This window comes from Ovis aries, chromosome X, assembly GCF_016772045.2.
Source record: "Ovis aries strain OAR_USU_Benz2616 breed Rambouillet chromosome X, ARS-UI_Ramb_v3.0, whole genome shotgun sequence".
NCBI classification, from domain to species: domain Eukaryota; kingdom Metazoa; phylum Chordata; class Mammalia; order Artiodactyla; family Bovidae; genus Ovis; species Ovis aries.
In genome coordinates this window covers 19,403,285-19,430,008 of record NC_056080.1, presented here as the reverse complement: position 1 = coordinate 19,430,008, position 26,724 = coordinate 19,403,285, and the positions used below count along the sequence as shown (strand labels likewise).

Sequence of the window (26,724 nt, the reverse complement as noted above, 5' to 3'; positions counted from 1 at the left end):
CTATTCTTCATATTTCTCAAGTGGAGTTGATAACTGGTGTACTTCTGTGTCTTCTGAGATCTGGGTGACACATATCAAATCTTCAAGTAGTTCCACCGAAGTTCCTTTCCCTAGCACAAGGTGAACGTGAACGCTGCTCCCACACCCTTTCACTGGGAGAAAGTTAGATGCATAGAATGCCTACAGCTTTCTTCCAATTCCTCTCCTAATTTCCAAGCCCTCTCTTGGCCTTTCCACCTTCTTTTAGATGTGGGGATTGGTGGTCAGCTAAGGGTCACAAAATCAGTTTACAACTACCTCTTTTACAAGACCTGCATGGTGGACATTGGAATGTGTTGTTTAATGTTGAGGCTTCAGCCAAAACTGAGACTGAAATAGTTTCTTTTTAAAGTCCAGTTTCACAAGATTGGTTTACCATTAAGAAAATCCATTAATGTAATTCAACACAATAAACGAATAAAGGAAAAATATTGTTATCTCAATAGAACCAGAAGAATCATTTGACTGAATTCAGTATTTATGACTTAGAAATCTCTTACAGACTGATAATACAGAAGAATTTTCTTAACCTGATTCAATTCAATTCAGTTCAGTCACTCAGTCGTGTCCGACTCTTTGTGACCCCATGAATCCCAGCACGCCAGGCCTCCCTGTCCATCACCATCTCCCGGAGTTCACTCAGACTCACGTCCACCGAGTCAGTGATGCCATCCAGCCATCTCATCCTCTGTCGTCCCCTTCTCCTCCTGCTCCCAATCCTTCCCAGCATCAGAGTCTTTTCCAATGAGTCAACTCTTTGCGTGATTAACAGTATCTATTAGGAACTTTCATAATAAACATCATATTCAATAGGTTAATGCTAGCAGCCTTATTTTTAAAATAAGGATCAAGAAAGGATACCATTATCTTTGTTTCATTTCAGCATTTCACTGGAGATTCTAGTCCAGCATAGTAAGACAAGAATTTTTTCTAAAAAGAGAATAAAATTTATTAGAATAGGAAAGTAAGGAGTAAAACTACCACTGTTGAATATGCAATTGTCTATACTGAAGATACAAGAAAACAGCTAGAAAAATTATTAGAATTGATAAGAAAGTTAAGCAAATTCACTAAAGAAAAGATCAATATGTGGAGTTTAAATATTAATTGTATTTCTATCCATCAGTAATAAAATTAGACCAAAGTGTAATTTTTAAAGGGTGCCATTTTCAGCAGCAGTTTAAAAAGAAGAACAGTAGATCCAACAAAGGATGTACATGACCTTTATGAAGAAAAAATATAAGCTGTTATTATAAGACTTCAAGGGAAACCTGAGGAAATGGTAAGAAGCACCATGTTTATGAGCAGCAACAACAGCAAGCCATGTTTATGGAGAAGACTCCATAATTATAAATATGTTATTGTCCCAACATCAACCTAAGAATTCAGTATAATGCCAATCAAAATACATTTATGAGAATATAATAAACCCAAATTTAGGGGTGGGGGAATGTGAGAAAAGACATTGTTTACAGGTATTCATTATGTTCTTTTCTCATTTTTATTTATTTTTTGTATTTTCAAAATATTAAGTTAAGAAAAAGGGCGCCGAGTACACAACTTTGGCATTATTTTGGTGTCTACAGGCCAGGCTCACAAAGCAGCTGGTATTTTGGTATGTATTCACATCTATGTGTGTTTACACACTGGATTCTCTATACTTTACTTCTCTGTGACTTGCAATAGATAATTGCTACTCCTAAACTCTCAGTTTCCACATCTATGAAATGTGGTTGTCATAAACCATTTAAATTTTTTTTTAAGTTTTAAATAAGAAGGTAAATTCTGCTCTCAGTAAATGTTAGTTTGCTTCTCTATAAGAGGAGATTGTCAATTTGGTTCAGATAGTGAAGCATTGATTGGGGAATCATAGTGCTCTTTGAGAAAAAACACAAAATCCTGACATGCATAACTCAGTCATGTGAACTAGGAGAAGTTTTAGTCAAAGTAAACATGGCATACATTTGCAGTGTATGGCCACAACCACACATGCAAATAAAAAGCTTGTAAATTACTACACTAGTCTGCCTTTCCTGCCACTTCTATAATTTTTCTACTACTAGTTCTGCTAGCAGCCATTATGAGGAAAATTTATGGATAGAATTTTAAGACCGAAAAATTCCCATCCATTAGTCTAATTTTTTTCCCACAGGGATGCAATTCACAGTGTCCCTGTGAATTGTGGAAAGAGCACCAGTATTAGAGTTTAGTTGAAAAAACCGTCAATTATCCTTGTGGGAAAAAAAGTCCCTGGGACGCAAAGCAAACAGAACATTGAAGAGGAAGGCCTGACAGCTCCACCCAGCCAAATAAAAACGTCTTCAAAGACTCCTATCAGTTTAATCAGCATGACAAATCTTTTTTAAAAGGGTGTCTGGCTTATTAGTCTTTATTATTAGGTACTACGTCAGACATTTCTTCATTTAAAGATAGAAGTACTGTTTTAAAATTCAAATCAGAAACTGTTTGAAATACTTAAATCCTCTGACCTGAGTTTGAAATGATGTATTCACCGAGTACATTCAAATAGTGATTTGTGTCAAGTAGGAATCAGAACTGCTCCTTAAAGTGGGACTGCCCAGGTATTCTAGATTATGTTGTGTATGTATTTTAATTAATTTACAAATATCATTGTAAGGGAAGCCTTGGTGGTGCCTAGACTTTCCCATTAGGACTTGGGATGAAGCTTCTACTCAAAGGAAATAGATGTTCCCATACATCCTTCCTCCAGGGACTGACCGGACCCTAGTAAGACAAACATAGTCTTCTTTCACAAGGTTTTTCAGGAAGTTATTGATTAATTAATACAACAGTATTTAGTGAAAACCTATTAGGTAAAATAGTCATTCTAGTGAACAAAATAAAATTGCGTAGTTTAACGTTAGTTAGTGGTAAGTTTTATGAAAAGGAAATTAATCAGTACATGAGAATGAATTATGGGTGATGCCACTTAAGACAGTAACATTTGAGCAGAGACCTGAACGAAGTGAGAGAGTGAGTCATGTGAAGATACTGAGGAAGACAGTCTCTGAGAGGGGAGAAAGTCAAGGCCCTCAGGTGGGAACATGTTTGTTGTGATTGAAGAACAGGAGGCCCATGTCAGGTTTGAGCTTAGTGAAAAGAGAGCTAGTGGCAGAAAATGAGGACAGAGAAATATTAAGAGGCCACGAAGTGACAGATTTTGTAGGCTACAACAAAGACTTTGGATTTTTTTCTAAGTGTTTTAGAAAACCACTAGAAGGTTTTGAACATGGGAAAGATATACACTGACATATATTTTTTAAAGGGTCATCCTGGAAACTACAGAACAATGAAATGTAGTGAGATAAGAGTACAAGGCAGAGGACTATTGTAGTAATCCAGATGAGTGGTCATGGTTGCTGAGACCTGGAGTATACTGGTGGGAGTGGTGAGATGAGTGGTGGTAGAAGCTACAGGATTTGCTAACGGGATTAGATGTAGTGTGTAAGACAGTAAAAGATGACTACAACTTTTGTGACTTGAGCAAATGATGAATAATGGTGCCTGTCGTAGAATGTTTGGGCTGCTGTAACAGAATACCATAGAATGATGGTTTATAAACAACAAAATTTTATTTCTCACATTTCTGGAGGCTGGAAAGTGTGAGATGCAAGTGTTGGCAGATTCAGTGTCTGGTGAGGGCCCACTTCTTGGTTCATAAACAGCTGTCTTCTTGCTGTGTCCCCACATGACAGAAGGGGTGAGTGACCTCTCTGAGGTCTCTTTGATAAGCATACTAATCCCATTCATGAAAGGTCCACTCTCGTGACCTAATCACTTCCCAAAGACCCCAGCTCCTAATACCATAGTATTAAGGCTTAGAATTTCAATATGTGAATTTTGGGGGAGACACAAATATTCAGCCTAGAGCACTGCCATTTACTGTCATGGAAAACATTTGCTGAGATGGGGAACACTGAAGAAGGAGCAGGTTTGGGGGAGGGGAAGCTAGGGTTAATTTTTCAACATGCTAATTTTGAGGTGTCCATTAGAAATCTAAGAGCAGGCAATAGATATGAAACTGGAACTCAGGAGATAATTGGATCTGGAAACATTTGGGAGGTATCAGTTTATAATTTGTATTTAAAGTAATGAAATCATTTAGAGAGAGCATGTAGATAGAAGATGTATGAGGATTGACTCAGGGGCATTATGATATATAGAAATATGGAACAAGAAAATAACAAAGGAGACTTGGAAGAGGCAGACATCATGGAAACAATATCAGTCCTGGAAGCCAAGTAAACAAAGTTTCATGAAGGAGAGAATGATCAACTTTGACAAATGATATGAAGAGCTCAAGGAACATAACAACTGAGGATTGACATTGGATCTGGCAATTTGGAAGGGACTTGGGAAGAGGCAAATTTCATTGAAATGTTGATAACAAAAACCATGTTGTATTAGGCTCAAGGAGCATTTGGAAGGAAAGAACTGAAGACTGTATGGGCAACATTTTCGAAGACTTTAGCTGTCAAGTGGAATAATGAAATGGTGAGGGAATGTTGAAACAGTGGAGATTTAAAAAACAATTTTATTGATGTATAGTCGATTTACAATGTTGTGTTTAGTTTCTGCCATACACCAAATGACTCAGGTATGTTGTTATTGTTGTTCAGTCACTAAGTTGTGTCTGATTCTTTGTGATCCCATGGACTGCAGCACGCCAGGCTCCTCTGTCCTCTACTACCTCCCTGAAGTGAAGTGAAAGTCGCTCAGTTGTGTCCAGCTCTTTGCAATCCCTTTGCAATCCCATGGACTATACAGGCCATGGAATTCTCCAGGCCAGAATACTGGAGTGGGTAGCCTTTCCCTTCTCCAGGGGATCTTCCCAACCCAGGGATCGAACCCAGGTCTCCCATATTGCAGGCATATCCTTTACCAGCTGAGCGACTAGGGAAGCCCAAGAATACTGGAGTGGGTAGCCTGTCCCTTCTCCAGTGGATATTCCTGACCCAGAGGTTGAACCAGTCTCCTGCATTGCAGGCAGATTCTTTACCAACTGAGCTACTAGGGAAGACTGAGTTTGCTCAAATCCATGTCCATTGAGTTGGTGATGGTATCTAACCATCTCATCCTCTGCCCATTCCTCCTTTTGCCTTCAGTCTTTCACAGCATCAGGGTCTTTTCCAGTGAGTCAGCTCTTCACATCACGTGTCCAAACAATTAGAGCTTCAGCTTCAGCAGCAGTCCTTCCAATAAATATTCAAGGTTGATTTCCTTTAGGATTGACTGGTTTGATCTCCTTGCAGTCCAAGGGGTCTAAAGAGTCTTCTCCAGCACCACAGTTCAAAAGCATCAATTCTTTGGTGCTCAGCCTTCTTTATGGACCAACTCTTACATCTGTACATGACTACTGGAAAAAACATACTTTTGACTATACAGACCTTTGCTGGCAAAGAGATGTCTCCACTTTTTAACATGCTGTCTAAGTTTGTCATAGCTTTCCTTCCAAGGAGCAAGCATCTTTTAATTTCATGGCTGCAGTCACTGTTCACAATGATTGTGGAGCCCAACAAAATAAAATCTGTCATCTGAGTTTTCTCACTACCTCTTCTTAATCTCTTCACAGAGATTCAGTTATACATATATACATATACATATATATATATATATATATATATATATATATATATATTCTTTTTCTATTCCCCTTATTACCAAATTCAGAATTAAATTGAAGAAAGTAGGGAAAACCACTAGACCATTCAGGTATGACCTAAATCAAATCCCTTATGGTTATACAGTGGAAGTGAGAAATAGATTTAAGGGCCTAGATCTGATAGATAGAGTGTCTGATGAACTATGGAATGAGGTTCGTGACATTGTACAGGAGACAGGGATCAAGACCATCCCCATGGAAAAGAAATGCAAAAAGGCAAAATGGCTGTCTGCGGAGGCCTTACAAATAGCTGTGAAAAGAAGAGAGGCGAAAAGCAAAGGAGAAAAGGAAAGATATAAGCATCTGAATGCAGAGTTCCAAAGAAGAGCAAGAAGAGATAAGAAAGCCTTCTTCAGCGATCAATGCAAAGAAATAGAGGAAAACAACAGAATGGGAAAGACTGGAGATCTCTTCAAGAAAATTAGAGATACCAAGGGAACATTTCATGCAAAGATGGGCTCGATAAAGGACAGAAATGGTATGGACCTAACAGAAGCAGAAGATATTAAGAAGAGGTGGCAAGAATACACAAAACTGTACCAAAAAGATCTTCACAACCCAGATAGTCACGATGATGTGATCACTAATCTAGAGCCAGACATCTTGAAATGTGAAGTCAAGTGGGCCTTAGAATGCATCACTACAAACAAAGCTAGTGGAGGTGATGGAATTCCGGTTGAGCTGTTTCAAATCCTGAAAGATGATGCTGTGAAAGTGCTGCACTCAATATGCCAGCAAATTGGGAAAACTCTGCAGTGGCCACAGGACTGGAAAAGGTCAGCTTTCATTCCAATCCCAAAGAAAGGCAATGCCAAAGAAAGCTCAAACTACTGCACAATTGCACTCATCTCACATGCTAGTAAAGTAATGCTCAAAATTCTCCAAGCCAGGCTTCACCATGAACCGTGAACTCCCTGATGTTCAAGTTGGTTTTCAAAAAGGCAGAGGAACCAGAGATCAAATTGCCAACATCCGCTGGATCATGGAAAAAGCAAGAGAGTTCCAGAAAAACATCTACTTCTGCTTTATTGACTATGCCAAAGCCTTTGACTGTGTGGATCACAATCAACTGTGGAAAATTCTGAAAGAGATGGGAATACCAGACCACCTAACCTGCCTCTTGAAAAATCTGTATGCAGGTCAGGAAGCAACAGTTAGAACTGGACATGGAACAACAGACTGGTTCCAAATAGGAAAAGGAGTGCATCAAGGCTGTATATTGTCACCCTGCTTATATAACTTCTATGCAGAGTATGTCATGAGAAATGCTGGACTGGAAAAAAAAAAAAAAAGCAGGAATCAAGATTGCCGGGAGAAATATCAATAACCTCAGATATGCAGATGACACCACCCTTATGGCAGAAAGTGAAGAGGAGCTAAAAAGCCTTTTGATGAAAGTGAAAGAGGAGAGTGAAAAAGTTGGCTTAAAGCTCAACATTCAGAAAATGAAGATCATGGCATCCAGTCCCATCACTTCATGGGAAATAGATAGGGAAACAGTGGAAACAGTGTCAGACTTTATTTTTTTGAGCTCCAACATCACTGCAGATGGTGATTGCAGCCATGAAATTAAAAGAAGCTTCCTCCTTGGAAGAAAAGTTATGACCAACCTAGATAGCATGTTCAAAGGCAGAGACATTACTTTGCCGACTAAGGTCCATCTAGTCAAAGCTATGGTTTTTCCAGTGGTCATGTATGGATGTAAGAGTTGGACTGTGAAGAAGGCTGAGTGCCAAAGAATTGATGCTTTTGAACTGTGATGTTGGAGAAGACTCTTGAGAGTCCCTTTGACTGCAAGGAGATCCAACCAGTCCATTCTGAAGGAGATCAACCCTGGGATTTCTTTGGAAGGAATGATGCTAAAGCTGAAGCTCCAGTACTTTGGCCACCTCATGGGAAGAGTTGACTCATTGGAAAAGACTCTGATGCTGGGAGGGATTGGGGGCAGGAGGAGAAGGGGACGACCGAGGATGAAATGGCTGCATGGCATCACGGACTTGATGGACGTGAGTCTGAGTGAACTCCGGGAGATGGTGATGGACAGGGAGGGCTGGCGTGCTGCGATTCATGGGGTCACAAAGAGTCAGACATGACTGAGCGACTGAACTGAACTGAGCTGATATTCTTTTTCATATTTTTTCTCATTACGGTTTGTCACAGGGTACTGAATATAGCTCCTTGTGCTATACAGTAGGAATTTGTTGTTTATGCATCCTATATATGATAGTTTCTGTCTGCTAATCCCAAATTCCCAGTCCTTTCCTCCCCTACCCCTCAGCATCCACAGTCTGTTCTCTCTGTCTAGGAGTCTGTGTCTGCTTTGTAGATATGTTCATTTGTGTCATATTTTAGATTCCACATGTAAGTGGTATCATATGGTAATTATCTTTCTCTTCCAGACTTATTTTGCTTGGTATGATAATCTCTAGGTCCATCCATGTTGCTGCAAATGGCATTATTTCATTCTTTTTAATGGTGGAGCAATAGTCTATTGTATATGTATACTGTATCTTCTTTATCCATTCATCTGTTGACAGACATTTAGGTTGTTTCCATGTCTTGGCTATTGTAAAGAGTGCTGCTATGAACATAGTGCTGCATATATCTTTTTGATTTATAGTTTCATCTAGGGATATGCCCAAGAGTTTTAATTGCTGGATCATATGGCAACTCTATTTTTAGTTTCCTGAAGACCCTCCCTACTGTTCTCTATAATGGCTGTACCAATTACACTCTCACTAACAGTGTAGGAAGGTTCCCTTTTTCTCCATATCCTCTCTAGCATTTATTTGTAGACTTTTCAATGATGGCCATTCTGACTGGGGTGAGGTGGTGCCTAATTATGAAACAATGTAGATTTTTATGATTGGACTTATTAAAGCTGGTGAAAATGATAGAAGAGTAGATGCTGCAGGAGAAAAGAGGGACAGTTATAGAGCTATTATCCCTGAAATAGTGAGAAGGTTATTGGTAACAATACATCAACATAGCAGCTAGACAGTTTATCTTTTATAACTGAAGAGAAGGCAGAGTATATGGCTGTAGATGCAATCGTGATCCAAAACCTGAGTTCACCTCTTGGTGAGTGTCGAGACAAATGAAAGAACCAAGCCAAAGAGTGGGAAGAGAAAGGATTTATTGCTTGCAGCAAGTAAGGGGAACACTGGAGATCTTCCCCCAAAGTAAAATCTCCTGAACAGCAAAGCTGTTAAAACTGGGGAAGTTTTAAACTAAGGGTACATGCATATTCTTGAAGGGGCTTGAGCAGTCCACAGTCCAAGCTTTTGTTGACTGAAGTCACGAGGGTCAGAAAAGGTCAATACCATCATCCCTTAGGTTCCCGTTGATCTGGTAGTTCAGTCTTTACCATTGAAATACAAGAGGGAGTCTTTACAACTGATACATTATCTTTGCTATTGTTACTTCTCTTACTTAATAACAGTCGTTTGTTTCTGCATTATTTTGTCCCCTTGAGATAATTAATTCAGTTCAGTTCAGTTGCTCAGTCACGTTCGACTCTTTGCAGCCCCATGAATTGCAGCACGCCAGGCATCCCTGTCCATCACCAACTCCTGGATTTTACCCAAACTCATGTCCATTGAGTTGGTGATGCCATCCAACCGTCTCATCCTCTGTCATCCCCTTCTCCTCCTGTCCTCAGTCTTTCCCAGCATCAGGGTCTTTTCCAATGAGTCAGCTCTTCACATCAAGTGGCCCAAGTATTGGAGTTTTAGCCTCAACATCAGTCCTTCCAATGAACACCCAGGACTGATCTCCCCTAGGATGGATTTGTTGGATCTCCTTGCAGTCCAAGGGACTCAACCATAGCCTTGACTAGACGGACCTTTGTTGGCAAAGTAATGTCTCTGCTTTTTAATATGCTGTCCAGGTTGGTCATAACTTTTCTTCCAAGGAGTAAAGGTCTTTTAATTTCATGGCTGCAATCACCGTCTGCAGTGATTTTGATTAATTACTGAGACCATTTTAAGTGCAAGCATTGTGGCCAGGCTTAGATCCCAAAATGGCTTAGGCTAAAAATGGTGTCTTTCCTGTCAAGAAAGCCAAACCTGATTCTCTTTCTCTCAGGACCTCTTACCCTCCCTGCTTACACAATGAAATTGAAAGACATGATGGTGAAGCATGTGCAAGTGAGAACTCTTTGTGACTGATTTTTCAGTGAAACAGGAAATAAAGTCATGAGCTAAAAGTTAAGAGTAAGGAAAAGGTGTTGAAGTTGTGAGGCAGGAGGCAATAGCATGACATAGCATCTTAAATAATGGGAGAATGATTTGACCTTTGATAAGTATAATAGGGGGCTTCCCTGGTGGCTCAGTGGTAAAGAATCTGCAGGTGACCCAGGTTCAATCCCTCAGTTGGGAAGATCCCCTGGAAGAGGGCATGGCAACCCACTCTAGTACTCTTGCCTAGAGAAACCCATGGACAGAGGAGCTTGGCAGGCTGCAGTTCATAGGGTCGCAAAGGGTTGGACATGACTGAAGCGACTAAGCAGCAGCAGCAGCAAGTATAATAGGACTGCCAGGCAGCACTGAATATCTGCGCGTGGCTTATAGTCCTAAATCTAAAATGAGCTCACCTGCATACCTTTTTCCAATCATGTTTAGGCACACTGTAGGTGGCAAGATGGATTTAAACCAAGGTTAGGGTTTTGTCTATGACTACAAGCTATCCTGATCAAATTCATGTTATTTCTTCTGAGGCCACATAAGAAGCAAGAGTACAGTGCAATAGGTAAGCTCAGAGATTTGGGAAAGAGTGGCTAGAGATAAAGCTAGGGAGATAAGGCAGGATACCTCCAAGGAAGGTAAAACATTTCATTCATTCCTCAGACTTTTTCACATGGGAGTTTCCTTTGATAACCCCAAGTTTTGTGATGGATCTTGATTGCTGTTATTTCCAACTGCTTCATCATTCAATAAATTTGTTGTTGTTGTTTAGTTGCTAAGTTGCGTCCAACTCTTTGCAACTGTGGCCTGCCAGGCTCCTCTATCCTTGGGATTTCCCAGGCAAGAATACCAGAGTGGGTAGCCATTCCCTTCTGCAGGGGATTGTTCCAAACCAGGATCAAACCCATGTCTCCTGCACTGACAGTCAGATTCTTTACCTCTGAGCCACTAGGGAAGCCCTCAGTAAATTATCCCCACCCATAGTTCCAAGAGAAAGAAGTGGCTATGGGCTTAATTATGTGAGAAGAGGAAACCAATGGTAGGAGAAGGCATTATCACCCAGTAACCCATGATGTTTTGGGGTGTTCTCTGGGACACCTCCCCACTTCCTTTTCAGATGGGGCATACTTTCATATAGTAAGAAAAGCAAGGTTCAGCAAGGAAACATATCATCCAAATGGGTGCTAACAGAGTTTTATGGGTGTGGAGAGTGGCAATTGCAGAATTTATACCTTGTTATTTATTTTTCAAGACATTAGTTTGAGGACATTTTCTAGGACAATCTTTAAACAAAAATCAATTCAAAAGAAAGCCTCTCTGTGTGAAAACATAAAGCAAGCTTCTGTTTCTCTCTTTCTGTGTGTGTGTGTATGTGTGTGTGTGTGTGTGTGTGTGAGAGAGAGAGAGAGAGAGAGAGAGAGAGAGAGAGAGAGAGAGAGAGAGAGAGAGAGAGAGAGAGAGAGGGAAGGAGAGGAAGAGGGAGAGAGAGAGAGAGCAGGCATAGATTCCAGCAGAGGCAGCTGTTGGCAATAGCTTGTGGCATACAACTCTGCAGACTGCCCTACACACCCCAGCACAGCTCTCTGTGAATTCTCCAGAAAACACTCTGTGTGTGATAGGCTCCCTTTGTCAGACTGCACATTGGCAGCTGTTTTGCACACTGGCAGCTGCTTTGTTGAGTTTTGTAATTATACAAATGATGATAGCAGCCTAAACAGCTTCCCATGTTTTCCAGTTCTTTCTTAAGGAAAACAGGCGAACATTTCCCATTACATAGAATCATAAACAGAATCTAAGCTCTTAGTGGAGATTTTCAGGGTCTGTATTATAAGGAACATGTTATGATGGACCTTAGAAATGAAATTAATGAACCTGGATCTTATCATAAAAGTAACTCTAAGAGGACAACTAAGGGAAGTCTTTTTTAATTTTTGGATTAAAACATCAATGTATTATTTCTCATGATTCTGTGGGTCAATTGAGCTGTTCTGTTGGACTTATTTCTCAAGTGGCATTCTGTTGTAAGGTTGGCTGGATAGGAATGTCTGAGATGGCCTCGGTCATATGCCTGGTAGTTGGTGCTGGCCTGTTACCCTCCATGTGGGCTCTCATCCTTTACTAGGTTAAACTGGTTTCCTTAGGTAGCCTCAGGGCAGTGTTCAAGATGGAGAAGGTGCAAGTTACATGGCTTCTTAAAGCCGAGGCTTTGGAACTCATGAAAAAAATCACTTCTGCCACATTCTATTGGTCAAAGCAAGTCAGGTCCAGCCCATATCTAAAGGGATGGATAAATAGAATCTCCGGGTGGGAGAAAGGACAGAGTCATATCACAAAGGTGCAGGCATACTGCAATGGGAGGATTTTGTTATCATTAATAAAAAACTGACAACACCAAAAAGCACTATTAGAATCCTTGGAAACCCACTTTAGGAAATGTCATTCTAGGCTGAGCAATGGTTCCCCCCTAAAAGCTTTTGCTCCAAATAGAGTACATACATGTGATTGTTTAATTTTATTTAATAATCATGTTGTGGTCCTAAGTCATGTTCACCGGAATTGCAGTTGTTCTTTAGTTATCTTACTTTACTAATTGTCAAATGTTTTTCTGGGATAACTCCAACAATTCCTTGCTTATTTTTGTAAGCTTGGAACAAAATTATTAAACTGAAATTAAAAAAAAATTTTGTACTTATTTTCTTTTCCAAAGTATTAGCAGCAGAGGAGGAACTATGCTGGTTACCTACAGCATCACTGGGGGAGACATCTTCATGCAGAGTAATTACCAGCTCCATCTCCTATGCTGCACAGACCTACCAGAGTGCATAGCCCAGATCCAGGTCCTGAAATTGTCTCCCTGTTAGTGTGTGTATTAAGGTATTTTGCTGTAGCCTCCTTTCTAGCATCAGGAAAGGGGGCAGAGACTACATTATTTAGAAAGATTGCATTCGTGAAGATCTTTACATTTGATATCTTTAAGATGATTTTCATATGCCTTCTTTTGAGGTTTGCAGTCAACTCCTTTCGTTCCATTTATGGACTCTTTCATTAATTATAAGCTTCAACCTATAGTTGTACTTTCTCCCAGACTTTTCAGATGCCAAGGAAAGGCCATCACCAACTGCTTGAGCTTGATGGCATACTGTAGCATGAGCTTGATGGCATACTGTAGCAGATGCTCAGGAGTGGCTCACTGTTCCATTCCGACCTTTTCCTAGTATGTCTTTTTGTACTGCAAAGACTGTAAAACCCCCTTGCAGCTAGGATTCTGAGTGTGATTTGTGGTCCACCAATTAAACACTCTCATGTGAAACCTGAATTGGGAAATGAGTTGTGACATAGGCTATAGGATTCTGGAACTGACAGCTGTGATTCCCTGGTTCTGCAGCAGCTCCCTTGTTAGCTCAGTCCTATAGGGCTTTGGGGAACTGTCCCTTGAATCTCAATCTAGAATTTTTCCTCGGTGTTGATGTCTTCCATAGAGTTGTGGGTTTTACTACATGAGAAGAGAGAAGACACCAGCAAGAGAAGGCAGAATGGCCCCAAACCCAAAAGATCTTCAGCTGTTCTCCAGGGCATTGCTTCAGTTTGTGTTCCCTTGGGGTATAGAGCTGGGTATGAAAGGGGTAAAAGGGATTTGGAGAGGCAAATGGAAGATACTAGAACAATAAGTAGGTCAAATGATGGAGCAAATCCTTGGATTTTAGCAGTTTTACACCTGCTCTCACTAGCATTCAGTGTAGGAGGCTTGCTCTAGAATATTCTTTGTAAAACATGCTGGATACTATGATGCAACATTCACATACCTGTTTCAGTTAAGTAAATCATTAAAGTAACTTTATAAAATGAGTATACAGGTGAGAAAATTGATACCCTGAGAGGATTTGGAATTGATTGGATTTGAACTTAGGTTTGTGTGGTTTTAAAACTTAAAGTTTTCTAGAAAGTCATGTTACCTGAGAGAGAGAGAGAGAGAGAGAGAGAGACTGTGAAATGGCACCAGGCAACCCCTTTGTCCTAACAAACACAGATGCACAAGATATTGCCTCTGTTTCCTTGGTATCACCCATGGTGAATAACATAGACAGCTACCATTTTACCTGTTTCAAACTCTGAATCACTTCAAAGAATGTGTCAGGCATATTTCCTGAGGATTTTGAAGTAGCCACACACTGTTTTGTTGTTGTTGTTGTTTTTGAACTGAATAATGATTCCCTTGGATTAGGGCAATTTTCTACATTTCATATCAACTTTTCCAATGTAGTTTACATAAAACAATTTTACCTCAGTTCAGAAAGACATTTCAATTGGTCTTTAGGTAAAGCTGGGCTTTAGGTGAAAAGGGGGTGCTCCCTTGTCATAATACAATAAAAATTAAAATATATTATGCCAATTGACTTTAATGTTTATGCCTTACCATAATAATTTAATTTATAGGCATATAAACCAAGAAAATAACCTGAACTAAAGAAAAGCTCTTTGTTCATATACATTTATTATAATGTTATTTGTAATGGTGAAAAAGTAGAAACAACCTATGTAGCTATACTAGAAGGATGATTCAATTAGCCATTAACATTATGCTTATGAGGAGATTATGAAAGAATTGAAAATTACTTGTTATAATATTAAAAGGACATATAAAAGTCATATATGTAGTCTAATCAAATAATTTTTAAAGAAAAATACACAAAAATCTATACACAGGGAAAACATCTGACAATATACTACAGTAATGTCTCCCAACTTTTCATGCACAAGAACCCTTGAGGGCTTCCATGGTTGCTCCAACAGTAAAGAATTCACCTGCAATGCAGGAAACCTTGGTTCGATCCCTGGCTTGGGAAGATCCCCTGGAGAAGGGAATGGCTGCCCACTCCAGTATTCTTGCCTGGAGAATTCCAAGGACAGAGGAGCCTGGCAGGCTACAGTCCATGGGGTCACAAAGAATCAAACATGACTGACTGACTGACACTTCACATCATCAAAAACTTGTCATAGATTTCTGGTTCCAGTCAAGATGGAACAGTCCCATTCCTTCCAGGTCCTCTCTTTTATACCTAAAAATCCCTGGATGTAACATAACAAACAAGCATAGGAAGACTGAAAAGTGGAAAAAAGAAGGCACATTGCCTAAGGACTTAGGGCTGAAATAAAGACAGTGGTTAAGTTCCCTGGCTTTTCTATTGTCTCCCATATGTCTCAGATGATATAGAAGCCTCTAATCTGAACCACCAACAGGCACAAACAAAAAAGCTCCAAGAAAAGCCTATTACGGTTTCCCAAAGGATTGGGAAAAGGGGCAACCTAGCAACAGAAAACCTTTTTAGCAGTAACCTCCCTACTCCAGTTAAACACCAACGGAGAAATCATACCACTCCAACTGACTTTCACTGGAGTCCAGCTGGGAGGTGAGCTATTGTTCTCATCCTACAACAACAAATCATTGTAAATCATCCCTTGGCTTCCCCTCTCCCTGGTGTTAGTAAGGTTTAGGGGAAGCTGCAATTACACTTCCACTCAAAGACAACAAGGCAGTAAGAGTTGGTGTTCCATTTTTGCCAGGAAAGTGTCAGCAGGGTCAAGGGGTCAGATGAACTTCCACTTCAACCATTTACGATGAGGCAGAGTAAGTCCATACTTCTAAGTAATCCATGAATTAAAAAGAAGTCTCAAAGAAATTTTTAAAAATACATAGAACTCGTTACAAATGAAAACATAAAAAATCAAAAATATGTTCACCACAGCTAAAGTGGTGCTGAGAGAGAAATTTATACCACTGAATGGTTCTATTAATATTAGAAAAGACGACAAGTCTCAAATCAGTAATCTTCCTTCCTACCTCAGTTCAGTTCAGTTCAGTCACTCAGTCGTGTCCAACTCTTTGCGACACCATGAATCACAGCCTGCCAGGCCTCCCTGTCCATCACCAACTCCCGGAGTTCATTCAGACTCATGTCCATTGAGTCAGTGATGCCATCCAGCCATCTCATCCTCTGTCGTCCCCTTCTCCTCCTGCCCTTAATCCCTCCCAGCATCAGAGTCTTTTCCAATGAGTCAACTGTTCGCAAGGGTGGCCAAAGTACTGGAGTTTCAGCTTTACCATAATTCTTTCCAAAGAAATCCCAGGGCTGATCCCCTTCAGAATGGACTGGTTGGATCTCTCTGCAGTCCAAGGGGCTCTCAAGGGTTTTCTCCAACACCACAGTTCAAAAGCATCAATTCTTCGGTGCTCAGCCTTCTTCATAGTCCAACTCTCACATCCATACATGACCACAGGATGATAAAATCACACACACACACACACACACACACACACACACACACACAGAGGAATATTAATCAAAAAATGGGCCAAAGAATCAAAAAAATAAATAAGAATGAATGAAATCTTATGATTTGTAACAACATGAATAGACTTAGAGGGTATTATGCTAAGTAAAATAAGTCAGACCAAGAAAGACAAATATTGAATCATTTTACTTATATGTGGAATCTAAAAAACAAATGAACAAACATAGCAAAACAGAAATAGAGTCATAGAAAAAGAGAACAAACTATAGCTATATGTACCTACCCAGATGAATTTCCTGGAAATTAGGCTAAGTAGAAAAAGCCAATCCCAAAATGTTAACACTATATGATGCCATTTATATAGCATTCTTTAAATGACAAAATTACAGTATTTGGGGATGTTTGGTTCTCTTTAGGTTACTGTGTATCTCATATACAAGCAGTGAATGTATTAGAATTAAATTATGGAAGAACCCTCCAACAATTAGGAGTATCCAACAACAATAACAGTAACATTGTACTGAACACAGTTTATTTTATTTTATTTTATTTTTTTTTTTTATTTTAGTTTTTTATTTTTTAAATTTTAAAATCTTTAATTCTTACATGTATTCCCAAACATGAACCCCCCTCCCACCTCCCTCCCCATAACAACTTTCTGGGTCATCCCCATGCACCAGCCCCAAGCATGCTGCATCCTGCGTCAGACATAGACTGGCGATTCAATTCACATGATAGTATACATGTTAGAATGTCATTCTCCCAAATCATCCCACCCTCTCCCTCTCCCTCTGAGTCCAAAAGTCCGTTATACACATCTGTGTCTCTTTCCCTGTCTTGCATACAGGGTCGTCATTGCCATCTTCCTAAATTCCATATATATGTGTTAGTATACTGTATTGGTGTTTTTCTTTCTGGCTTACTTCACTCTGTATAATCGGCTCCAGCTTCATCCATCTCATCAGAACTGATTCAAATGAATTCTTTTTAACGGCTGAGTAATACTCCATTGTGTATATGTACCACAGCTTTCTTATCCATTCATCTGCTGATGGACATCTAGGTTGTTTCCATGTCCTGGCTATTATAAACAGTGCTGCGATGAACATTGGGATACATGTGTCTCTTTCAATTCTGGTTTCCTCGGTGTGTATGCCCAGCAGTGGGATTGCTGGGTCATAAGGTAGTTCTATTTGCAATTTTTTAAGGAATCTCCACACTGTTCTCCATAGTGGCTGTACTAGTTTGCATTCCCACCAACAGTGTAGGAGGGTTCCCTTTTCTCCACACCCTCTCCAGCATTTATTGCTTGCAGATTTTTGGATCTCAGCCATTCTGACTGGTGTGAAGTGGTACCTCATTGTGGTTTTGATTTGCATTTCTCTAATAATGAGTGATGTTGAGCATCTTTTCATGTGTTTGTTAGCCATCCGTATGTCTTCTTTGGAGAAATGTCTATTTAGTTCTTTGGCCCATTTTTTGATTGGGTCGTTTATTTTTCTGGAATTGAGCTGCATAAGTTGCTTGTATATTTTTGAGATTAGTTGTTTGTCAGTTGCTTCATTTGCTATTATTTTCTCCCATTCAGAAGGCTGTCTTTTCACCTTGCTTATAGTTTCCTTTGTTGTGCAGAAGCTTTTAATTTTAATTAGATCCCATTTGTTTATTTTTGCTTTTATTTCCAGAATTCTGGGAGGTGGATCATAGAGGATCCTACTGTGATTTATGTCTGAGAGTGTTTTGCCTATGTTCTCCTCTAGGAGTTTTATAGTTTCTGATCTTACATTTAGATCTTTAATCCATTTTGAGTTTATTTTTGTGTGCGGTGTTAGGAAATGATCTAGTTTCATTCTTTTACAAGTGGTTGACCAGTTATCCCAGCACCACTTGTTAAAGAGATTGTCTTTACTCCATTGTATATTCTTGCCTCCTTTGTCAAAGATAAGGTGTCCATATGTGTGTGGATTTATCTCTGGGCTTTCTATTTTGTTCCATTGATCTATATGTCTGTCTTTGTGCCAGTACCATACTGTCTTGATGACTGTGGCTTTGTAGTAGAGCCTGAAGTCAGGCAAGTTGATTCCTCCAGTTCCATTCTTCTTTCTCAAGATTGCTTTGGCTATTCGAGGTTTTTTGTATTTCCATACAAATCTTGAAATTATTTGTTCTAGTTCTGTGAAAAATGTGGCTGGTAGCTTGATAGGGATTGCATTGAATTTGTAAATTGCTTTGGGTAGTATACTCATTTTCACTATATTGATTCTTCCAATCCATGAACATGGTATATTTCTCCATCTATTAGTGTCCTCTTTGATTTCTTTCATCAGTGTTTTATAGTTTTCTATATATAGGTCTTTAGTTTCTTTAGGTAGATATATTCCTAAGTATTTTATTCTTTTCGTTGCAATGGTGAATGGAATTGTTTCCTTAATTTCTTTTTCTACTTTCTCATTATTCGTGTATAGGAATGCAAGGGATTTCTGTGTGTTGATTTTATATCCTGCAACTTTACTATATTCATTGATTAGCTCTAGTAATTTTCTGGTGGAGTCTTTAGGGTTTTCCATGTAGAGGATCATGTCATCTGCAAACAGTGAGAGTTTTACTTCTTCTTTTCCAATGTGGATTCCTTTTATTTCTTTTTCTGCTCTGATTGCTGTGGCCAAAACTTCCAGAACTATGTTGAATAGTAGCAGTGAAAGTGGACACCCTTGTCTTGTTCCTGACTTTAGGGAAATGCTTTCAATTTTTCACCATTGAGGATAATGTTTGCTGTGGGTTTGTCATAGATAGCTTTTATTATGTTGAGGTATGTTCCTTCTATTCCTGCTTTCTGGAGAGTTTTTATCATAAATGGATGTTGAATTTTGTCAAAGGCCTTCTCTGCATCTATTGAGATAATCATATGGTTTTTATTTTCAATTTGTTAATGTGGTGAATTACATTGATTGATTTGCGGATATTGAAGAATCCTTGCATCCCTGGGATAAAGCCCACTTGGTCATGGTGTATGATCTTTTTAATGTGTTGTTGGATTCTGATTGCTAGTATTTTGTTGAGGATTTTTGCATCTATGTTCATCAGAGATATTGGCCTGTAGTTTTCTTTTTTTGTGACATCTTTGTCAGGTTTTGGTATTAGGGTGATGGTGGCCTCATAGAATGAGTTTGGAAGTTTACCTTCCTCTGCAATTTTCTGGAACAGTTTGAGGAGGATAGGTGTTAGCTCTTCTCGAAATTTTTGGTAGAATTCAGCTGTGAAGCCATCTGGACCTGGGCTTTTGTTTGCTGGAAGATTTCTGATTACAGTATCAATTTCCGTGCTTGTGATGGGTCTATAAAAGCAGTGCTAAGAGGAAAGTTCATAGCAATACAGGCATACCTCAAGAAACAAGAAAAAAGTCAAATAAATAACCTAACTCTACAACTAAAGCAACTAGAAAAGGAAGAGTTGGAGAACCCCAGAGTTAGTAGAAGGAAAGAAATCTTAAAAATTAGGGCAGAAATAAATGCAAAAGAAACAAAAGAGACCATAGCAAAAATCAACAAAGCCAAAAGCTGGTTCTTTGAAAGGATAAATAAAATTGACAAACCATTAGCCAGACTCATCAAGAAGCAAAGAGAGAAAAATCAAATCAATAAAATTAGAAATGAAAATGGAGAGATCACAACAGACAACACAGAAATACAAAGGATCATAAGAGACTACTATCAGCAGTTGTATGCCAATAAAATGGACAACGTGGAAGAAATGGACAAATTCTTAGAAAAGTACAATTTTCCAAAACTGAACCAGGAAGAAATAGAAAATCTTAACAGACCCATCACAAGCACAGTTTATTTTAGATTCAGAATCTTGTAGCTTCTCAGGACCATCTTCAAAAAAGTATTTCTTATTGTGAAATGAACAACTGCCAATTTATATAAATTTCTTGTATGCAGAAATCTGGATCAGAGAAAAGCTTTTTTAGCAATTCATGAAAAATTATACTAATTAGAACATTAAATCATTTATGAACATTAAATATAAGATTAATGTTGAGAGATTTCTAAAAACTTGAAGTATTCAAATTGCCATTTGATATATTCGTTTTTCAAAATACTTCTTTGGTTAAACCCAGAGGAATACTTTTTATAACCTAATATCTCAACTATTCTGTGTTTATAAAAGTTGGTATAGAGCAGATTCAGGCTTTCTTCACATCTAGACCAGCTAATAAATCTTTACCTAGGATCTTCACCCATGGTCAGGCCTAGACTCTCTCCTGGCCCATTGACTCTGCTAATTTATACTGACTTCTCTGCTTCCACAACCCAACATTTTGTCAGTCCTAGTTAAGAGAGCCAAGCTAATTTCAGGTTAAATTTTAGAAAGAAACAGATTTTTTTTTTTCTCAACACTAAGCTATTTGTGGGACAGAAAACAGCAAAATAACAATAAAACTAATTTTTAGGTTTTACATGTTTCAAATGGTAAATAAAACCTATTTGCAGGGCAAGTGTCTTCCAAGGCACTACTTGAGTAGGTTTTGCTTCCTATTGGCCTGCAGGCTTATACATCTGTGTGTTGCCTCTGCCTGTTGGTCTCCAACCCCTCAGAGTGAATTTTTATAATCATAGGGATCAAACATGGACCTGTATGACCCTTAAAGATAAGTACAAGTGTCCAGATTAGAAGCAGAGCGAAAGAGAAGATTCATTCCTAAAGCATTTTGTGTCAGAACTAAATGTGGAAGCAAAAAGTAGAAAATCAAGAGTTGGGTAGAGCTGTGGGTGGGCATGTTGGAGAGCAAGCATTGTACATGATTACTCTGTGGATTTTGCTGTTTTCCTGCAGTAACTTTCCAAGTACTTTTTATATTTTTAAAAAATCTTCCCAGGGTGAGGTTTGATGACCTGGAAGGCCAACAGCTACCTATGTGGTATGACTTACTCCCAAATACCTCCCTCATGCAAAGGCCAGAAATTTCCACATTGGAAGTGCATTCCTTTGAGCCTCTGGATTTCCTGATCTATGAAATACTGCATCTTAAGTCCTCTTTTTGGAGTCAGCAGGCTATAAACTATAAACAAAGAAAGAAGGGAATGTTAAGAAACAAATACCTCTGGGACTCATAATAGTGTAGCCCTTTAGCCTTGATTTGCTAAGTTCAAGGCCCTGAGCATTTTGCCTCAAGTAGGGTTGAGTCTGAGGCCTTAAAAAACTGGAAAGAGAGATGGGAGAGGCCAAAAGAAAGGCTCTTCTTCCTTCCGTTGTTACTGGAAACAGCAGCAGCTGTTGCTGTTGTTGCATACTGCCCCAACTCCCTACATCTGGAGGATGATGTTAAAGTAAATGAGCTCATTTTAGCAGTTTGTGGCTCTTAATAGCTCCAGTAACAAGAAGGAAACTTCTAGGCTTTTCTACCAAAAACCACCATTTCTATCTACCCTTAAACAAAGTAAAGCTCATGGGTGAAAGAAGAACCTCTTTATTAGATAAAATCTGAAGGGACAAAAAAATGAAATTTTGATTTCTTATTGATATGTATGTATATATTTTATTTAATCAAATTGGCTTTTTGTTTAAAATTATATTACTTAAAATTATAAAAATCATAAATGTTTAATTAAAAGTTAATAAGTGTTATTAGAAAGAAATTTGGGGACAGGATAAAAGTGTTTTAAAGGAACTCCAAGTCTACCATTTAACGCTATCAACTGCTGATATTTAAAATAGAAACTGTGAACTTTAATTTTAATTGAATATAACCAGAAGAAAATCAACTACAGTGCAACTGGAAGAATTAAGCAGGCAATATCTTTTTTTTTTTAACTGGAGTAGAGTTAATCTACAATGTTGTGTTACTTTCTGTGATATAGCACAGTGAATCAGTTATATACGTGTGTGTGTGTTTTCATGTGTGTGTGTGTAAAAACCACTCTTTTTAAACTCTTTTCTCATATAGGTCATTATAGAGTATTGAGTAGAGTTCCCTATGCTCTAAAATAGGTCCTTATTAGTTACCTATTTTACATATAGTAGTGTATATATTGGAGAAGGCAATGGCACCCCACTCCAGTACTCTTGCCTGGAAAATCCCATGGACAGAGAAGCCTGGTAGGCTGCAGTCCATGGGGTTGCAAAGAGTCGGAGACGACTGAGCGACTTCTTTCACTTTTCACTTTCCTGCACTGGAGAAGGAAATGGCAACTCACTCCAGTGTTCTTGCCTGGAGAATCCCAGGGATGGTGGAGCCTGGTGGGCTGCCATCTCTGGGGTCGCACAGAGTCGGACATGACTGAAGCGACTTAGTAGCAGTAGCAGCAGCAGCAGTGTGTATATATCAATCCCAATCTCCCAATTTTTCCCTCTCTACTTTCTGCCCCTGGTAACCATAAGATTGTTTTCTGTACATGTAACTCTATTTCACAACAAACTGTGGAAAATTCTGAAAGAGATGGGAATGCCAGACCACCTGACCTGCCTCTTGAGAAATCTGTATGCAAGTCAGGAAGCAACAGTTAGAAGTGGACATGGAAAAACAGACTGGTTCCAAATAGGAAAAGGAGTACGTCAAGACTGTATATTGTCAGCCTGCTTATTTAACTTATATGCAGAGTACATCATGAGAAATGCTGGGCTAGATGAAGCACAAGATGGAATCTATATTGCTGGGAGAAATATCAATAACTTTGGATATGCAGATGACAAAACCCTTATGGCAGAAAGTGAAGAACTAAAGAGCCTCTTGATGAAAATGAAAGAAGAGACTGAAAAAGTTGGCTTAAAGCTCAACATTCAGAAAACGAAGATCATGGCATCTGGTCCCATCACTTCATAGCAAATAGATGGGGAAACAGTAGAAACAGTGTCAGAGTTTATTTTGGGGGGCTCCAAAATCACTGCAGATGGTGATTACAGCCATGAAATTAAAAGACGCTTACTCCTTGGAAGGAAAGTTATGACCAACCTAGACAGTGTATTAAAAAGCAGAGACATTACTTTGTCAACAAAGATCCGTCTAGTTAAGGCTATGGTTTTTCCATTAGTCATGTATGGATGTGAGAGGTGGACTATAAAGAAAGCTGAGCACAGAAGAATTGATGCTTTTGAATTGTGCTGTTGGAGAAAACTCTTGCAAGTCCTTTGGGTTGCAAGGAGATCCAACCAGTCCATCCTAAAGGAGATCAGTCCTGAGTATTCATTGGAAGAACTGATGTTGAAGCCTAACTCCAATACTTTGGCCACCTGATGAGAAGAACTGACTCATTTGAAAAGACCCTGATGCTGGGAAAGATTGGGGGCAGGAGGAGAAGGGAACGACAGAGGATGAGATGGTTGGATGGCATCACCGACTTAATGGACATGAGTTTGAGTAAATTCCGGGAGTTGGTGATGGACAGGGAGGCCTGGTGTGCTGCAGTCCATGGGGTTGCAAAGAGTCAGACGCGACTGAGGAACTGAACTGAACTCTATTTCTCTTTTGTAAGTACGTTCATTTGTACCATTTTTTTAGATTCCACGTATGAGCAATATCATTCGATATTTGTCTTTGTCTCCCTGACTTGCTTCACTCAGTATGATAATCTCTGGGTCCATCTGTATTACTGTAAGTGACAATTATTTTATTCCTTTTATGGCTGAGTAATATTACATCATATATATATATATATATCACATTGTCTTTATCCATTCAGTCCTCTGTTGGACATTTAGGTTGCTTCCATGTCCTGGCTATTATAAATAGTGTTGCAGTGAACATTGGGGTGCATGTATCTTTTCAAATTATGGTTTTCTCTAGATATATGCCTAGGAGTGAGATTGCTGGATCATATGGTAACTCTATTTTCAGTTTTTTAAGGAAACTTCATACCGATCTACATAGTGGCTGCACCAATTTTCTTTCCCACCAACAGTCTAGAAAGGTTCTCTTTTCTCCACTCCCTCTAAAGCATTTATTGTTTGTAGAATTTTTTTTTTTTTGGCTATGCCAGGTCTTCCTTGTTGCATGTAGGCTTTCTCTAGTTGGAGCAAGTGAGGGCTACTCTTTGTTGCAGTACATGGGCTTCTCATTGAGGTGGCTTCTCTTGTTGAAGAATATAGCTGTAGGCATACAGACTCAGTAGTTGTGGCTTACAGGCTCTAGAGTATGGGCTCTGTAATTGTGGTATGTGGGCTTAGTTGCTGCACTGCATGTTGGTTCTTCCTAAACCAAGGATCAAACCCATGTCCCCTGCATTGGCAGGTGAATTCTTAACCAGTGGACCACCAAGGAAGTCCCGTTTCTAGGTTTTCGGATGATGGCCATTCTGACTACCTCACACTGGTCACATGGCCATCATCAAAAAACTCACTGTGGTTTTGATTTGTATTTCTCTAATAATTAGTGATGCTGAGTATATTTTCATCTTTTTTTGTCCATTTGTATATCTTCTTTGGAGAAATGTCTCTTTAGATCTTCCATCAAGTTTTTTATTTTTTATTTTGTTGTTGTTGTTGTTATTACTGAGCTGTATGAGCTGTTTGTATGTTTTGGAGATGAATCCCTTGTCAGTCACTTTGTTTGCAGATATTTTCTCCCATTCTGTGGGTTGTCTTTTCATTTAGTTTATGGTTTCCTTTGGGGAAACAGTGGAAACAGTGTCAGACTTTATTTTTGGGGGTCTAAAATCACTGCAGATGGTGACTGCAGCCATAAAATTGAAAGACACTTACTCCTTGGAAGGAAAGTTATGACCAGCCATATTCAAAAGCAGAGACATTACTTTGCCAACAAAGGTCCAATGGATGTGAGAGTTGGACTGTGAAGAAAGCTGAGTGCCTAAGAAGTGATGCTTTTGAACTGTGGTGTTGGCGAAGACTCTTGAGAGTCCCTTGGACTGCAAGGAGATCCAACCAGTCCATTCTAAAGGAGATCAGTCCTGGGTATTCTTTGGAAGGAATCATGCTAAAACTGAAACTCCAATACTTTGGCTACCTCATGTGAAGAGTTGACTCATTGGAAAAGACCCTGATGCTGGGAGGGATTGGGGGCAGGAGGAAAAGGGGACGACAGAGAATGAGATGGCTGGATGGCATCACCGACTCGATGGACATGTGTTTGAGTGAACTCCGGGAGTTGGTGATGGACAGGGAGGCCTGGCGTGCTGTTATTCATGGGGTCACAAAGAGTCAGACACAACTGAGTGACTGAACTGAACTGAACTTACTGTGCAAAAGCTTTTAAGTTTAATTAGTTCCCGTTTGTTTATTTTTGTTTTTTATTTTTATTACTCTAGGTGGTGGGTCACAAAAGATCTTGCTGCAATTTATGTCAGCGAGTGTTCTGCCTATTTTCCTCTAAGAGTTTTATAGTATCTGGCCTTACATTTAGGTCTTTAATCCATTTTGAGTTTATTTTTGTCTATGATGTTGGAGACTATTCTAATTTCACTCTTCCATACAGCTGTTCAGTTTTTCCACCAGCACTTATTGAAGAGGCTATCTTTGATCCATTGTATATTCTGGCCTCCTTTATCATAGATCAAGTGATCATAGGTGTGTGGATTTATCTCCTGGTTTTCTATCCTGTTCCATTGATCTATTAGTCTGTTTTTGTGCCAGTACCATACTGTTTTGATGACTGTAGGTTTGTAGTATAACCTGAAGTCAGGGAGCCTGATTCCTCCAGCTTTTTTTTTTTTTTTTCTTTCTCAAGGTAGCAATACAGTATTCTTGTCTGGGAAATTCCATGGACAGAGGAGCCTGGTGGGCTACAGTTCATGGGGTCACAAAGAGTCAGACGCAACTTAGTGACCAAACAACAATGGTATACGTACTATGTGTCAGGAGCTCTTGTAAGTACCTAAGATATGAACACAGAGTTGGGAAAAGAAGTGCACAATTGGCTCTCTTTTTTTTTTTTACATAAAAAGGATTTTATTTGCAGGGGAGTGGGACTCTTGTCAAACAAGCCAAACCCCATGTCGTCATCTGACTCCTTTGACTCTTCCTTCTTCTCCTCCTTCTTCTCTGCTGCAGCTAGAGCAGAACCCGCAAAAAGTGCTGTAGATCCTGGGGCAGCAGAGACAGCCACAGCCCCACCAGCAGGCACACTGGCCAGCTTGCCGATACCCTGGGCAATGACGTCCTCAATGTTCTTTCTGTTCAGCTCACTGATGACCTTATTGAGCTGGTCATCATCTGCCTTGATGCCGATGCCGTCCAGGATCTTTTTGATTTCCTTGGCCCTGAGAGAGGAATTGCCCCCGAGGGCGGTCAACAAATAGGAGCTGAGGTAACGCATCTCAGCAGCGGCAGAGCAGCCTAGCACATGCAGCCTCGGCGGCTTCAGGGATGGAAAGGAAGGCCACAATTGGCTCCTATATGTCAGTTAAAACAGGCTCCAGGGAACCACTGGGTATAAGAGAAAAAAGAAGAATGAAGAATGAATTCAAGTTTTTGTTATGAGCAACAGAGGGGATGGTGTGGTCATCAAATAAGATGCGGTATATTATGAGTGGGTAAAGTTGCGGGCATTGCATATCAGGAGTTCAGCTTTCCACA

General features: G+C 39.5%; 1 protein-coding gene across 1 annotated transcript; it reads right to left on the bottom strand.

The window, feature by feature from the left end:
* On the bottom strand, positions 1–26,464 carry LOC106991959 (large ribosomal subunit protein P2-like). The gene is made up of 3 exons (XM_042241968.1): positions 26,086–26,464; positions 21,140–21,259; positions 1–152 (listed from the first exon to the last, which is right to left on the bottom strand). The coding sequence occupies exons 1-3, from the start codon at positions 26,462–26,464 to the stop codon at positions 1–3; spliced, it is 651 nt and encodes a 216-aa protein (XP_042097902.1).
* Positions 26,465–26,724: the final 260 nt, after the last annotated feature.

Excerpts from the sequence above, each read along its gene's own strand:
- LOC106991959 (XM_042241968.1), bottom strand. The coding sequence starts at position 26,464 with ATGCGTTACCTCAGCTCCTATTTGTTGACCGCCCTCGGGGGCAATTCC. Across the intron at positions 21,260-26,085 it reads GCAAATAAAATCCTTTTTAT|TTTATAGCCTGCTGACTCCA; the intron begins GTAAAAAAAAAA and ends CTTTGTTTATAG. Across the intron at positions 153-21,139 it reads CTGGCCTTTGCATGAGGGAG|TGAAAGGGTGTGGGAGCAGC; the intron begins GTATTTGGGAGT and ends ACTTTCTCCCAG.